This window comes from Notechis scutatus, chromosome Z (assembly GCF_049901735.1).
Source record: "Notechis scutatus isolate UNSWTSFEM ecotype Mainland chromosome Z, rNotScu1.2, whole genome shotgun sequence".
In the NCBI taxonomy this organism is placed as follows: Eukaryota; Metazoa; Chordata; class Lepidosauria; order Squamata; family Elapidae; genus Notechis; species Notechis scutatus.
Genome location: NC_142025.1, coordinates 68937107 through 68953153, shown reverse-complemented (window position 1 = coordinate 68953153; position 16047 = coordinate 68937107). Strand labels below are relative to the sequence as shown.

At 41.0% G+C, this 16047-nt stretch overlaps 1 protein-coding gene across 1 annotated transcript in view; it reads right to left on the bottom strand.

Moving 5' to 3' along the window:
- The window catches only part of CDK13 (cyclin dependent kinase 13), a 90525-nt gene that overhangs the window by 45663 nt on the left and 28815 nt on the right, over positions 1-16047 (bottom strand). The window contains 1 exon segment of the mRNA XM_087945891.1: positions 685-874. Within this exon segment, the coding sequence (XP_087802017.1) occupies positions 685-874 (190 nt within the window).

The window sequence follows — 16047 nt, the reverse complement described above, 5'->3', positions numbered from 1 at the left end:
CACTGATCATGTTCCTTATAGTTAGTTAGGTGCTGCAGTCCCTGCCACACTTGCTTCAGGTTGTTATCTGCTAGGTGGTTCTCCACCTTTATATTTGTATTGTTGTTTTGCTATCTTAATGCCTGGCCTCTCTATATATATCTATATAGAGAGAGGCCAGGCCTCTCTATATATATCCCTATTCCCTGCCTTAAAGGCAGAATCCTGGGCTATCAGAAGTGTCCATACCTCTCACTGTTTCCTTTCACTGTTACTGTTTTTGAGCCAGGTCTCGCCTAATCTGTACTTATACTATCATTTTCCCTCCCTAAAGGTAAAACTTTGCTTTTCTCCATATTAAAATTTATTTTGTTGGATAGGGCACATTGTTCAAGTTTGTCAAGAGTTTTTTGGATCCTTGTCTTCTGGGGTGTTGGGTATTCCTGCCAGTTTAGCGCCATCTGCAAATTTGATGAGTTCCCCTTCTATTCTCTCATCCAAGTCATTTATGAAGATATTGAAGAGTGCTGGGTTTAAGACTGGGCCTAATTATTGGATTAATAATTTTCAGTATCTCCAGCAGTTTGAACAAAAAATGCACTATATGTATCAATAAAATGTTATTATTTGGAAATGAATTTACAAACTACATTTTGTTTCATTTCTAAATTTTAGATTATTTTTTTTGTAAAACCAGTTGATTACCTGTTGTTTAGTAAGATGTTAGAACATTTAATATCTCGATGTAAGAAATTCTTCTTATGGCAGTAATCTAAGCCTTCCATCAACTGTCTCATGAAAGATTTAATATGACTTTCATCAAAATGAACCAAGCCAGATTCCAGAAGCCCCATGAGATCATGATCCATATATTCAAATACAAGATAGAAAGCACCTGGAAGAAAGTAAGATAATTTATATATCTAATTTAATTTTAAAGAATATCACCATTTATTCAGACTATAGCTGTAAATCTTGCTTTGCTATCAGAATTCATACACATATTAACACTTGCATAATTTATACACAACATAATTCCCCTTAATATTTTGTAGAGAGGGGATATTTAATTTTTAAATATCCTTATCTCATCAATCATCTTAAATACTACAGGGAAACAATACAAAATATATTCTGATTTAAGAGTTTATTTATAAAATCACAATAGTAAAATTTAAAAGAAAAGAAAAATAAGTATTTCTAAGATGGATTAAACGATGAAAATTGAGTTAAAGTAACAGGGAAAATACAGGTGATCCTCGATGGTTCAGCGACCGTCCAAAGTTAACAACGAGGCTGAGCAAGTAGTACTTATGATTCATTCTCAAAATTCTGCATATCACAACATTCATGTGTTTATGGGATCCCAATTTGGGCGCTTAGCAACCAGTTCAGACTTATGATTGCATTGTCCCACAATCACATGATCAACATTTGCAATCTTCTCTGCCGGCTTCCCACAAGCAAATTCAAAAGGAAAGCTGGCAGAGAAGGCCGCAAGTTGCTTCTGTTAATTGGTCTTGCCATTTTTATTCCCAAGGAGTCCTGTTACAGAGTATGAGATCCCAGAGTCACATATTCAACTTGCCTATGACACACCCCCACCCATATTTCATAGCAACTGTACGTGGAATCCATGCAGTCTCCCCCACTCCATAGTGTTTGCCTGGTGCACTTAGGACCCTTGCCTCCTCATACTTAATGACCCATGAAGTCCTGGAATTATGATGACAATTGGGACTTCCATCACTAAGCAATTCAGTCACATCACATGACACTCCATATTTTGAATCAACATTCTGGTCCCAACTGCTATCAAAACCCAAGGATTACCTGGAAATTAATATCAAATCGAACAACATTTATGTGTATAGATAGTCGTTACTTACAACAGTTCATTTAGTAATTATTTAGGTGACTTAGGACCATCTCTTCTCCCTATATACCAATGACTGCATCTCAAACAATCCGTCTGTTAAAATATTGAAGTTTGCTGATGACAGAACAGTGATTGGTCTCATTCAAGACAACAACGAATATGCATACAGACAGGAGGTTATACAACTTGCCTCATGGTGTAACCGGAACAATCTGGAATTGAACACACTCAAAACCGTAGAAATGGTGGTAGACTTTAGAAGAAAACCTCCCATACTACCACCTCTTACAATACTAGACAACACAGTATCAACAGTAAAGACCTTCAAATTTCTAGGTTCTACTATATCACATGACCTAAAATGGACACCTAACATCAAAAACGTCATCAAAAAAGCACAACAAAGAATGTTCTTTCTCCACCAACTCAGAAAGCTCAAACTGCCCAAGAAGCTGCTGATATAGTTCTACAGAGGAATTATTGAGTCTATCATCTGCACCTCTATAACTGTCTGATTTGTTTCTGCAACCCAACAAGACAGACACAGACTTCAGATGATAATTAGGACTGCAGAAAAAACAAATACTACCAACCTGCCTTCAATCAAGGACCTGTATACTGCATGAGTCAAAAAGAGGGCTGTGAAAATATTACAGACCCCTCACATCTCGGACATAAACTGTTTCAACTCCTTCCCTCAAAATGACGCTATAGAGCACTACATATCAGAACAACTAGACACAAGAAGCTTTTTCCCGAAAGTCATCACTCTGCTAAACAAGTAATTCCCTCAACACTGTTCAACTATTACAAAATCTGCACTACTATTACTGTTAATCTTCTCATCACTCCTTATCATTCATCCTCTCCCACTTGTGACTGTATGACTGTAACTTTGTTGCTTGTATCCTTATGATTTATATTGACTGTTTCCTAGTATGATTTGATTGCTTATTGTACCCTATGACTAACATTAAGTGTTGTACCTTATAATTCTTGACTCTTGACGAATGTATCTTTTCTTTTATATATACTGAGAGTATTTACACCAAGACAAATTCCTTGTATGTCCAATCACACTTGGCCAATAAAGAATTCTATTCTATTCTATTCTATTCTATTCTATTCTATTCTATTCTATTCTATTCTATTCTATTCTATTCTATTCTACTTTAGGACAACCATTGCAACATCCCCATGGTCATATGGTCAAAATTCGGCCGCTTGGCAACTGACTCATATTTATGATAGTTGCAGTGTCCTGAGGTCATGTGATCACCTTTTCCACCTTGCTTTCTGATAAGCAAAGTCAATGGGATGCCAGATTCACTTAACAACCATGTTATTAAACTTAGCAACTGCAATAATTCACTGTGGCAAGAAAGGTCATAAAATGAGGCAAAATTCATTTGAAAACTATCTTGCTTAGCAACAGAAATTCCGTATTTAATTGTGGTCATAAGTTGAGGACTACCTGTATTTATAAACATATAGATATATACAGAGCAATAGCAAGATAGAAACTAAAAAGCCTTTCCTTTACTGTCTCTGAATTGTGCAACTACTAAATTCAAAGTTATTGACTTTAACTATAGCAACAATATTTAAGACCTTTTTAAAGATTTTAATGGAGATATCTCCAAATAAAGTGTGTCGTTTCATTCAAGCAATCTTATACAGCCATCAGGAAAAGAGTGTATCCAAACTGACTACAAATTCTAGTATAATACGCAATGCAACAGATTATGAGATATTAACTCAATGGTTTCCTTAGAACATAGGCCATAGTGTCTAAACATAAAATATTAATAAATGGCTCTTTTGCAAGTTTCAACAGTATGGTATTATAACCTTTATATTTAAGAAAGAAATAGTTGAGAATAGCTAATGGACTGAGGTAAATATTCTCTAATGTATAGCTTTCAATTTTGTATCTATTACTTTGTAAATTAAAATACCAAATACATTTTACCTTAAAAATAGGTATTCCAGTTTCTCTTCAGACAGTATCAATCTTTTGTCCCCATGTGAGGATAAAGCAATCATTTGCTGAATTGAAAAAATCTTCGCTTTTAAACAACAGAATATTTTTCTCCTCATTTCAGAGCAGCTATTGAAGCATCATCATTTATAGTATGTTCAAGTTCCGGAAAATAATTCTGAACTTTACCATTATCCCTTGGTTAAACAAAAATAAATTCTACTTTATCTCCCCTCTCCAGCCCACTTACCACCTTGGAATTTATCAAGATCTGGAGGACAGTCTTTATTGCAACATAAAAAGATATGATACGACATTAAGGATTCTTTTCAAGTTTGAATAAAAACTCAAAATCTAGTCTATTTCTCAGATTTCTGTAATTTTAAATTCTAGACATTTTAGTCAAAAATAATTCAACCAAAAACATAGTACCCAGAAATCCAAACAACATTAGGAACTAGGATTAGAGCTGCAGTGACACAGTGGTTAGAATGCAGTATTCTGCTGACTGACTGCTATTTGATAGATTGAATCTCATCAGGTTCAAGATTGACTCAGCCTTCTGTCCTTTCAAGGTGGGTAAAATGAGGACCAGATTGTTGGGGCAATATGCTGACTTTGTAAACCACTTAGAGAGGGCTGTAAAAGTATACTGTTTCACAGTATATAAGTCTAAGTGCTATTGCTATTGCTATTAATTGCTTTCTTCATAAGAACGTATCAAGAAAGATGCACAATTCCCCCCACTCCTGTCACCATACATTATTTTAAAAGAGAAATATCTGGGGGACAAATACTAGGCCATCTGGAAACGTCACCTTCTTCTCCTATTTTATGAAAGATAAGTCTATGAAGCAACTGGATTTAACTTCTCATCCCAGAAGCTTCTTCATCACTATCTGAAAAAAAATGTCTTCAAAGAAAAACCAGAAAGTCCAGTGGCCTTTTGAAAAAGCATTTTTGGGACGATCTGGATGACTAAAAATTTCCACAGACATAAGTCTACGAATTTACCTTTTATCTTAATTTAATAATTTATCTCCTATATTATATACATAATGTATATAATATATATATATATGTATATCATATCACGTATATGTACAGATAGTCCTCAACTTACAACAGGTCATTTAGTGACCGTTCAAACTTACAACAGCACTGAAAAAAGTGACTTATGACTGTTTTTCAGTTACAACCTTTGCAGCATCCATATAATTTACATTCAAGATGCTTGGTAACTGGTTCATATTTATAACCGTTGCTGTCCCAAGATCATGTGATTCCCTTTTGTCACTTTCTACAAGAAGTCAAAGGGGAAGCCAGATTTACTTAACAACACAGTTACTAACTTATTAACTGCAGTGATTCACTTAACAATTGAGGCAATAAACAAACAAACAAACAAACAAACAAACAAACAGGACAAAACTCACTTAACAAAAGAAATTTGGGGCTCAATTGTGGTTGTAAGTCTAGGACTGTCTGTATAGGTATAGTTATAGATATGCAGATGTTTTACTTAAATTTGTATATTAGTGATTGCATGACCTCCATAGATTCCTTATGTTAAATACAATGTATACGTATCAATGCATAGAGCCATGATAGCGCAGTACTTGGAATGCAGTAAGGCTAACTCACTGCTCACTCCAGGAATTTGATCCTGACTTGCTCAAGGTTGACTCAGTCTTGCATGCTTCCAAGATTGGTAAAATGAGGATCAGATTGTTGAGGGCAAAATGCTGACTCTGTAAACCACTGTTGTGGTTAGACGGCAGCAGGTGCGGACGGCTGAGGAGAGTGAGGACTCAGATGAGGGGCCAGGACCATTAGGGAGTGGACTGTTGCCTTCAGAGATTGTGTGGGCTGGTAGCAGCGATGAGGAGGTTCCCAGGGAGCCTGTGCCAAGTGAGCATGCATGCAGGGCTGCTTGTAGGAAAGAACAGCTGCAGCAGCGCTGGCAAATTGGGAGTCAGGCTGCCCCTCCTCCAAGAAGACAAAAGCCAGCTATGAATCAGATGTTCTTTGTAGAAAGTAAATTGTTCTGACCCAAACCCTTTTCCAATAAAACAAACAATAACCTAAGGCAGGGGTGGGCAAACTTTTTGGCTCGGGGGCCGCATTGACTTTTAAAATTTGACAGACGGGCCGGGTCAGCACAAGATTTTTTGGGAATAGCCCCCACCCTTCCCCCCTCTTCTCCTCCTTCCCCTCCCTCGGAGGCCCCTGAATCAGGAGTTGCTACCGCCGGCGCGGCTCAGTCCCGCGTTGCCTTGGGAAGGAAAGGCAAAAAGGAAGAGCCGCGGCGGTGCTTTGCAAGGAGCAGCGGCACTGGAGGCTCAGGCTCAGCGGCTCCTGGTTTTGCCTTTTCCTTCCCAAGGCAACGCGGGACTGGAGCCACACGGAGCTGCGCCGGCGGTAGCAACTCCTGACAGCCCCAGCCGGACACCTGAGCGGAGCCCGGGCGAAACTGCCTGTTGCTGCTGCCGGAGCACCGCCAGGTCGCCTCCTCCAAGCAGCCTGCCCGCCCACCGGGCTTCCCTCTGCCGCGCGGCTCGGGGCCAGGCGCGAGCGCCCGCGAGTTAAAAGGAAGCCGAAAGTTGCTGGGAAGTTGCTTGGGTGCTGGGAGCAGGCTTTTAAAGTGCCGCCCGAGCAAAGTTTAAGCAGCCCGCCCGCCCGCCGGGCTTCCCCTCCGCCGTGCGGCTCGGGGCCAGGCGCGAGCGCCCGCGAGTTAAAACGAAGCGGAAAGTTGCTGGGAAGTTGCTCGGGTGCTGGGAGCAGGCTTTTAAAGTGCCGCCCAAGCAAAGTTTAAGTCTGGAAGCCCCAGAAATCCGAGCAACTTCCCAGCAACTTTCGGCTTCGTTTTAACTCACGGGCGCTCGCGTCTCGCCCCAAGCCGCACGGCGGAGGGGAAGCCCAGAGCGCCGCCAGGCCGCCGCCTCCAAGCAGCCCGCCTGCCCGCCCGCCTGCCCGCCGGGCTTCCCCTCCGCTGCGCGGCTCAGGGCCAGGCGCGAGTGCCCGCGAGTTAAAACGAAGCGGAAAGTTGCTGGGAAGTTGCTCGGGTGCTGGGAGCAGGCTTTTAAAGTGCCGTCCGAGCAGGACCGCCGAGCTGGGAAACGGGGCACCAAGGCAGGGCAAGGCTCCACCAGCAGCGGCCTAGCTTTAGGTGGCTCCAAGCAGCCCGCCCCGCCCGCCGGTTGGAACCCTTCCCGCTCCTCGGCGGGAAGACGCTCCAGCCTGCAAGCTTTGCCTTTGCAAAGTTTAAGCCTGGAAGCCCCGGGAAAAAAAGGGGGATCGGCGGGAACTCACCTTCAGAGAGGTTGCACTCGAAGGTGATTTCGAACTCCCAGCCGAGGCCTTTGCAAATTTCTTTTCTTTCCTACCCCTAGATCGCTCCGCAGTTTTGCAGCTTTGGGGGCCACGCGGCACAGGGCAATACGCCACGCCCAGCGATATTTTTTCAGGGGCGGGCCAGATTGGACAGACCAATGGCAGCTATTTTTTTTCAGGGGCGGGCCGCATTGGACAGACCAACGGGCCGGATGTGGCCCGCGGGCCGTAGTTTGCCCACCCCTGGCCTAAGGGAGCAGAACCGGAGATTTGTAAGACTCATTAAAAGGTTTCTGTTCCCTTTGGTTATTGTTTTTTTTATTGGAAAAGGGTTTGGGTCAGAACAACCACTTAGAGAGGACTGTAAAGTGCTGTGAAGCAGTATATAAATCTAAGTGCTATATAAGTGCTATTGCTATAATGAATAATAAATAAATATAGATATACTACAATTCCTTGCTCCTTGGCAATCTTTCATTTATTCAAAAACAGGTGCATAAGCCCAAACTAACAATGTAAGTTTTCAGTGTATGCTACTGTATTTTGACAAACCCCAGAATTTCATCAAAATAGTAAAAAAAAGTCAGAATAAGTTCTTCCAGACAGTAAATCAGCAAATACATACTTTAAGAAACTCACTTAAGATAGTCCACTACATGTATTTTGCACCTTTTATTTTCTTTTCTATTTCCATTAAACAGATCTGGGAGGCACAATCAAGACTGTATTCCAACTTCAGGGAACTTTGTTGTAAACACGTGTATGAAAAAAAACAAGCCATAGCAAACTTCAGGTTTGCACAGTCCTGTCCTCCTCCTTTCAGATGGCCAAGAGCCAATTGGAAGCTTTCACTTCCATTCTTAATTAACAACAGTTCTGGGTCTGGAAAATAAAATACAATTAATTTTAACCAAAGTTATTTAAACAGGCACAGATTTCCTATGATAGAATACTTGAAACACCCTGAGTTTTTTTGTATTTGAAACATACAAGACACAGGGTACTCAGATCCACTAATTATATTTTGGCTGGTACGAAACAATTGTTAATGAAGTATATTAGCACAGATAGCATAACAAATTACAGTTAATAAAAAGCAGGTATATATGTAAACCTTTTGAACTCTTAACCATAGGTGGTTTTTTTTTGAAGAAACACTGTTGTTCAAAAAGATTTGACTGCTCCAGAGAAAGAGGTTGAAAAATTGCCACTTCTCATGAGGAAATCACAGGACAGGAGTCAATTTATGGGTTTGACTACTAGGAGATAAGGAATGACAAAAAGCTCTCAATTGCATCAGAGCCTTTATGGATGCTTGCATTATCTTTTACTATTGTTAAAAATTCTAATAAAAGGTTCTTTAAAAAAACATTTTATTTTCAATTCCTTTCCCATTTTTAACAAACCTTTTAATATCATAGATTAATTAATCTCTTTCATTGGGATGGAGAGGGGAATAGTCAATTCCAAGATATTGGAAATTCAATCAGAAGTAATGGACAGGTAAAGGAAGTAATACACTTATGACTGTTTTCTCATGCCCAAAACGATCAAGTACCAGTTATTTAAGAGTTTGAAATGATTAAGAAATTCATTGTGACCTATTAAAAGCATCATTAAAATGTCACAGGCAAAAGCCTCACATATACATGCAATCTCTAATTCAATTTCTTTAACAAGAGCTAGAAAAACAATCCAAATAAAAGCAGTGTCATGGTGACTATACTTTCTCTAACTACATCCATTTATATATACAGAGAACTATTAAAATAAAACCAGCCAGGTATTCATTATCTTTGTTAATGAATAACTAAACATCAGTTTCTCCATGTTTACCCATTCTTGAACTATTAATTCCAAGAGGATTGTATATAGGACTTCATATAGATGAAAACAGAAAAAAAATAACACTTTCCCCGATATTGATAACTCTTAGTGAAATTTTCCAAATTGTAGGATTGCAGCAATGCCCCAGAATATTTGCAAGTTAATGTAACATTCTTCACAATAATAAAAGATCTACAAATTATCAAAACAGAAAAATAGATGTAGACTGCTCTGCCTGAAAAAGATCAAAAAATTGGACAAGAATTTTGCCACCTATATATATACGTTTTGTTTGAAGTTAGAGTGTGCATTCAACTTTTGTGATATAACTTTAATCCCCATTGTAATAGATATTATTAATCACACCACTTAATCCTTATTTTTTCTGATTCACTGTTCCCACTTAAGACTTCAGGGACAGAAGTCCGACCTACTACTTAAAACAATAAGAATTACAGAATGACATTTCAATTTAATTCATATAAGAAATGTTCAAACCCTTCCATAAGAACAATCAAAAATATTTCAGTCTTCAGGCTAAAGGTTTTATCACTCCAATCTTAATTTATAATTTGGTAAAATCTCTAAAATCATAGTATTAGAATGTTCAACTAAATAAATACTGTTGTGTTTATGTTTCCATCATGGAAAAGGTGAGAAGCGTTTTTATAGTGAGATTAAGAAGTTGATTATATATTTGCTTCACTTCAGCAAAATAATTCTTTTACTTACATACAAGAAAACTATAGCATAGAATGTTAAAAAATTAGACACAGGGATAATTAGATATAGATAAAACACTGTGTGTGCCTTGAATGCAGTACTGTTCTGATATATATTCCTTTCTTAGGTACATATTTGCTGTTTGTATATTATCTCTTGTGCACTCAACATCTCTTGAAACTGTTCAGGAACTCTGGAATTCATATCTACTATGTGTGGAATGTACTTTTAATAGCATATAAATTTATTAATGGATTCATTTATCACAGAGATGCAAAACATTATTATGGCCATGGATGGCACTTTTAAAAAATATTTTAGCCCACCTTTTATTATTTTTATAAATAACTCAAGATGCAACATACCTAATATTCCTTCCTCCTACTATTTTCCCAACAACCACCCTGTGAATTGAGTTGGGCTGAAGAGAATGAGTAGCCTAAAGTCTCCCAGCCATTTTTCTTACCTAAGATGAGACCCACAACCTCCTGATTTCTAGCCTTGTACCAAGCTAGCTCTCATTTTTGTTTTTATATCTTCAGTTGAGTGTTAGTTAGATGTACAACAGGAAAATCACTAAAGGACCATGGCTGAAATTTTCTCTCGTGTTTTTCATTTCTGAAGTATCTTCAGGTATAAATTGTTCTTTTATCTAAGATGGATTAATTGAACTTACTGAATGCTTAATTGCACTATTCTGAACAAAAACAAATAGTAGCTGAACTACCAAATTTGGTTGCTGACCTCTGATATCTCCACCTAATTTCAGAAACTATAACAAAGGGCATTTTATATATGGCTTTCTTATCATATTTTTTTTTAAATGAGTGTTTTTTTAATTGTTTAAAAACACCTTTTTGAGGGTAGAGAGAATATGAAAAAAAATCAGCAGTCATGGTTGCAAGGAGAAACTCTGATATAATGGTATCACTCAAATGAACATGCTAATATTTTTCAGGGGAAATTTTATTTTGTTTATTGCAAACGTCAACTACTTCATGTTTAATTAAATATATATATTTCAGTATCTCACTGCAATAGACAAGCGGGAATCTCATGAGAGATTAAGGGATGGGACAGGGTAAATTGATCCATCTTTCCACACAACTTGAATTATGTACTAAATATGGATGGACAATAGCACGCATTACATATCCAACAGAGGATACTCTACATATTCAAGATAAATAGAGAGCACCCTATCTGTAACCATTTATAAAATCGGAACAAATGGCCTAGAATATTGAAAGAATTGTCTTTAAATATTAGCCATAATAGTGAGGCTACTCCATGTTCACAGAGCCTTTAATAGGAAAATGACAATGGTTTTTTCAACCCCCACCCACACAGGAGACTGTAAAACATTTCAGACAAATGTCTGTCCAATCAATCTCTTCTTAAAAGTCTCCAGTGATTGAGCAAACTTATTGTTTTAACTGACAGGAAACTACTACTTAGTTCTATGTTGGTTGTCTCCTTGCTTAGTTCCCATCCATTGCTTCTTGTTCTGCTCTGATCAATTGCCCCCTCTTCTTTGTGGCAGCCCCTCAAATAGTGAAACACCGCTATCATGTTACCCCAGTCCTTCTTTTCACTATACTAGATATACCCAATTTTTTCAAACGTTCTTCATATTTTAGCCTCCAGCCCCCAATCATCTTTGTTGCTCTTTTTTGCACTTTTTAGAGTCTCAATGTCTTTTTTTATATCGTGGTGACCAAAACTGGATGCAATATTCCAGATGAGATCTTACTAAGGCAGCAGTTGCCCACCGGTGGGCCGTGGCCCATTGGTGGGCCGTTTGAGAAAATTTTGGTGGGCCGCAGAAAAATCTCACCCCCAGAGCACCCCCACAAAGCAATTAATCCAGGCTATGCAGAAACACAAGTCTGCGCTGCCCACATGGCCCGCAGGAACCCTCCCCGCCCACTCATTCCTTACCTGGCAAACTTGCCTGCTAAATTGCTATTTTTCCTTTTTCCAACCATCAGCTGTTCTGCTGTGCCGGGAGATTTAGATTAGCTAGAAAGCAGGAAATGGTTGGATTTCTTGCTTTCTAGCTAGTCTTTAGATCTTCAGCTCTGCTTTTAAGCACAGTCCTCCCTTAGGACTGAAGGTTCTATTATTCAGTGCAGATTTACAGCAAGCAAATTTTATGTGACAGACTCAGGTAGCCAATGGCAGATAGATAGATCTAATGAATGATTCTGTGAGCAACTCAATCTGCCTTCCTGCTTTGCCTGATTTTGAGTAAAAGTTGCTTTTTTTTAGAAAAAAATCAATATTTATATAAATATTTATATTTACATAGAAGCCATGCCCAGCCAGCCACATGACCACCAAGCCACACCCACAAATTAGGCCACGCCGAGAGAACAGGTTAGTGGTCCCTGGGATTTAAAATTATGCGTTTGGTGGTCCCCGAGGTCCAAAACGTTGGCAACCCCTGTACTAAGGCATTATAAGTGGCACTAAATTTCACATGATCTGGATTTTATCCCTCTGTTAATGTAGCCTAGGGCTATATTGGCTTTTTTGGCAAGTGCAGCACACTGCTGGCAGAGATTTAAAGTGGTTGTCTACTAGAACCTCTAGATCCTTCTCACAGTTCCTACTATTGAGCTAGATAACCACCTATTCTATATTTGTACATTTGGTTTTACTTGACTAATTGTAGAAAGGGCGTTGGTACTTATCTGATACACCCATTCTCTTTGAGCTGTGAAGAGCATCCAGTAGTGGGAGGTGCTTCAGTCTCTGCACCTCTAGGCTGGGCTTAATTTCTGGAATGCTCCTCTTCCTCCATGGGACTCCTCCCCAGCGTTCCCCAGTTTTGGCGAAGACGAGAGAATAAACACCACTTGCCCTGAACACCTTAACAATTCGTTGGCCGAAACGGGACCTCACCAGATGGAAAAAGGGGTGGGGCTGGATGCTCTTCACAGCTCAAAGAGAACGGGCATATCAGGTAAGTACCAACGCCCTTTCTCCTATGAGCTGTTCAGAGCATCCAGTAGTGGGACATATCAAAGCTTGGCCTGTCCTATGGGAGGGACTCCATCTGGCTTGGAATTCCCTCCTGGTCCCCGTAGACCCGTTGCAGAACTCTTCTGCCAAAGGAGGCCTCAGCGGATGCAATCACATCTATTTTATAATGCCTAATGAAGGCTGCGGCTCGGCAAATATCAGTTATCGGTGCCTGCGTGGCCCATGCTGCCGATATTGCTGCGCTCCTTGTTGAATGAGCTGTTATAACCCTGGTCACCTGTAGTGATTGAGTCTGATACGTTTTCGCTATCGCAACCTGTAGCCAATGGCCTACTGTGGAAAAAGAGACCTTGCATCCCTGAGCGTTTGGCTGAAACGACACAAATAAAGCTCCGTTTTCCTGAAAGTCGCTGTGCGGTGAATATATATTCGCAATGCTCGCCTCACATCAAGCCGATGCCATTGTAGTTCCAACCTTTGAGATAGCCTGGGACAAAAGTTAGGAAGTATCAGCTCTTGTACCCTGTGAAATGCCGAATTAATTTTGGGTATAAACGTAGGATCAGGACGAAGGACCACCTGGTCAGAATGGAAGACACAAAGGTCTTTTCTGATTGACAAAGCTGCCAGTTCCGAAATACAATGAGCTGAAGTGATCGCTACAAGGAAAACTATTTTATACGTCAGAAATTGGAGACTGGACGATTTCAAGGGTTTGAAAGGGTACTTAGTGAGTGCAACGAGGACTTTGTTAAGGTCCCAAGTGGGATAATGGTGAACCGCTGGCGGGTGTAAATTTGTGGCTCCTCAGAGGAAGCTCCGTATGCGTGGGTGATGAGAAAGAGATAGTAGACCCTCAGAAATGACAACCGATGCCAAGGCCGCCACCTGCCTTTTGAATGTATTAGGTGATAATCCCGTCAAGCCCTCTTGTAGAAACTCTAAGGATTTGAGCCACTAATGGATAGATGGGATCAGTTTGAGACTTAGTACACCATTTGCAGAAACTGGACCACGTGGCATTGTAGATGCGAGTCATTGAGTGGCGTCTGGCAGCTTGGATGGTGGCGATAACTCTGTCAGAAAACTGTTCGCTCTTCAGACGTCTCCACTGAACCTCCAAAAGTCAGGTGCAACCATTGAGGGTCCGGATGTTGAAGGGGTCCCTGGTTTAGCAAAACCCTGTCCGACGGAATTCTCCATGGTGTTGATAAGGATAGACTGTGGAGGTCTGCAAACCACAGCCGTCTGGGCCAGTAAGGAGCTATTAGCAGCAGCTCTGCCCTCCGTCCAGCAGCTTCTGGATGACCTTGGGGATCAGAGGAAGTGGTGGGAATGCGTACAGAAGACCCTGGGGCCAACGGCAGCGGAGTGCGTTGAATTTCTCCGCTCCTTGCGAGGGGTACCTGGAAATGAATCTGGGGAGCTGAGAGTTGAGGGGGGAAGCGAACAAGTCTACCACCGGCTGCCCAAATCTCCTGACCACCTCTTGAAACAGGGTTGGATAGAGGCGCCACTCCGATTGATTGATTGTGGCCCTGCTTAGCCAGTCTGCCTGTGTATTCGACAGGCCTGAAATGTGTTCTGCTCTGATGGAAAGTAAGTTGCTCTCCGCCCAACGACACAAGCGCTCCGCTTCCCGCATGAGGTGTTTCAACTGTGTGCCCCCCTGTTTATGTGAGCTTTGGCTGTTACGTTGTCGGTCAATATTAGTATGTGTTGATTGTGTACCTGTGGAAGGAAGCTGCGGAGAGCCAGGTGTACTGCTCGAAGCTCCAGCCAGTTTATGCTGCATGACTATTCTATGGCGGACCAGCGGCCTTGGGTTGTGAGCGATTGAACGTGAGCTCCCCATCCAAACAGGCTGGCATTGGTGGTGAGGTGTGGCTCTTTGAAGAGGCAGCCTCTGTTGATGACTGGTCCACCAGAGAAGAGATATGAGGACCTTTGATGGTACCTTGACCTTGTATTTGGAGCTGCTTTGGCCGGAGCGCTGGTACGGGAGCAGGAATCACTGGAGGGATCTAGTGTGGAGCCGGGCCCAAGGGATGATAGATATACATGAGATCATCTTGCCTAACAATTTTGATAGTTCAGCTAGGGACACCCTCTTAAGACCCCTGATCTCCTTAACTAATTGCTGAATGCTATTTAGTCTATCTGGTGACAGGTAAACTTTGCCTTCCACCATATCGATGACTGCCCCCAGATGGATTGACCAAGTTGATGGTGTTAAATGACTCTTTCCAATTTATTGAGAACCCGTGTTGTTGTAGGGATTGTAATGTGTTCTGAGTATCTCTGACTGCTTGATGATTGGAAGATGACAAAATTAAGATGTCATCAAGGTAACACTGGAGTCATACAGGGATATCACGGAGATGAGCAGCTAGAGCTGCAAGAACTTTTATGAAGGTCCTGGGGGCAGAAGCTAGTCCGAAAGGAAGGGCCACATATTCAAAATGGTGGTTATTATAACAGAATCTCAGAGATTTATAGTGGGAAGGCCGAACAGCAATATGTAGGTACGCCTCCGTCAGATCTATAGACGTAAGGACGTCACCTTTTCTGATGCCAAGTAAGATAGATTGCAGGGTGTGCATTTTAAACTTGCGATATAGTAAGAAACGTTTGAGACGTTTCAGATCTAATATTGCTCTCCACCCCCCCAAACTTTTGGGAACAACAAAAAGATGTGAATAGAAACCCCATCCTGGTTGGTTGGTAGCTACTGGTTGGATGGCTCATATGTCCAATAGATGTTGGATAGTTGTTTCCATGAGATTATGTTTAACCGGATCTCTGGAGAGAGGGCATGACATGAAAAAATCTGGGGGAGTGGACTGAAACTCCAGCGCAAGGCCAAATCTGATCATGTCTCTGACCCAGGAATCAGACGTTGAGGAGTCCCATTGGTCCACGAATAATTTAAGGCATCTGCCAATGGGAGTCGGGTCCAGGGAGTTATCTTGGACACCGGAAAGACCTGTTTCTTGCTCCTCGAAAGGATCTCTTGGATTGACCTCCTATCCCCTAAGTCGGACCTGTCTGGCTGCTGCCCTGGTCTGAATGATGGGGGTCTCTAGTATCTGGGTGAAAAGGGTCCCTGGTAAAAGGGCCGAAAGGATCCCCTCTGAAAGGACTGAGGGTTTCTAGAATCTAACTTCTGAAAAAGGGAAGGTAGAATTTTCTTTTTGTTTCGAGTTTCAATTAGTAGCGGATCAAGGGAAGGGCCAAACAGTCTGTCTCCCACAATAGGAGAAGAAGCCAGCTTGCCTTTGTGCTTAAAGTCCGCTTGCCAATGTTTTAACCATAGTAAGCGTCACACTGTGACATG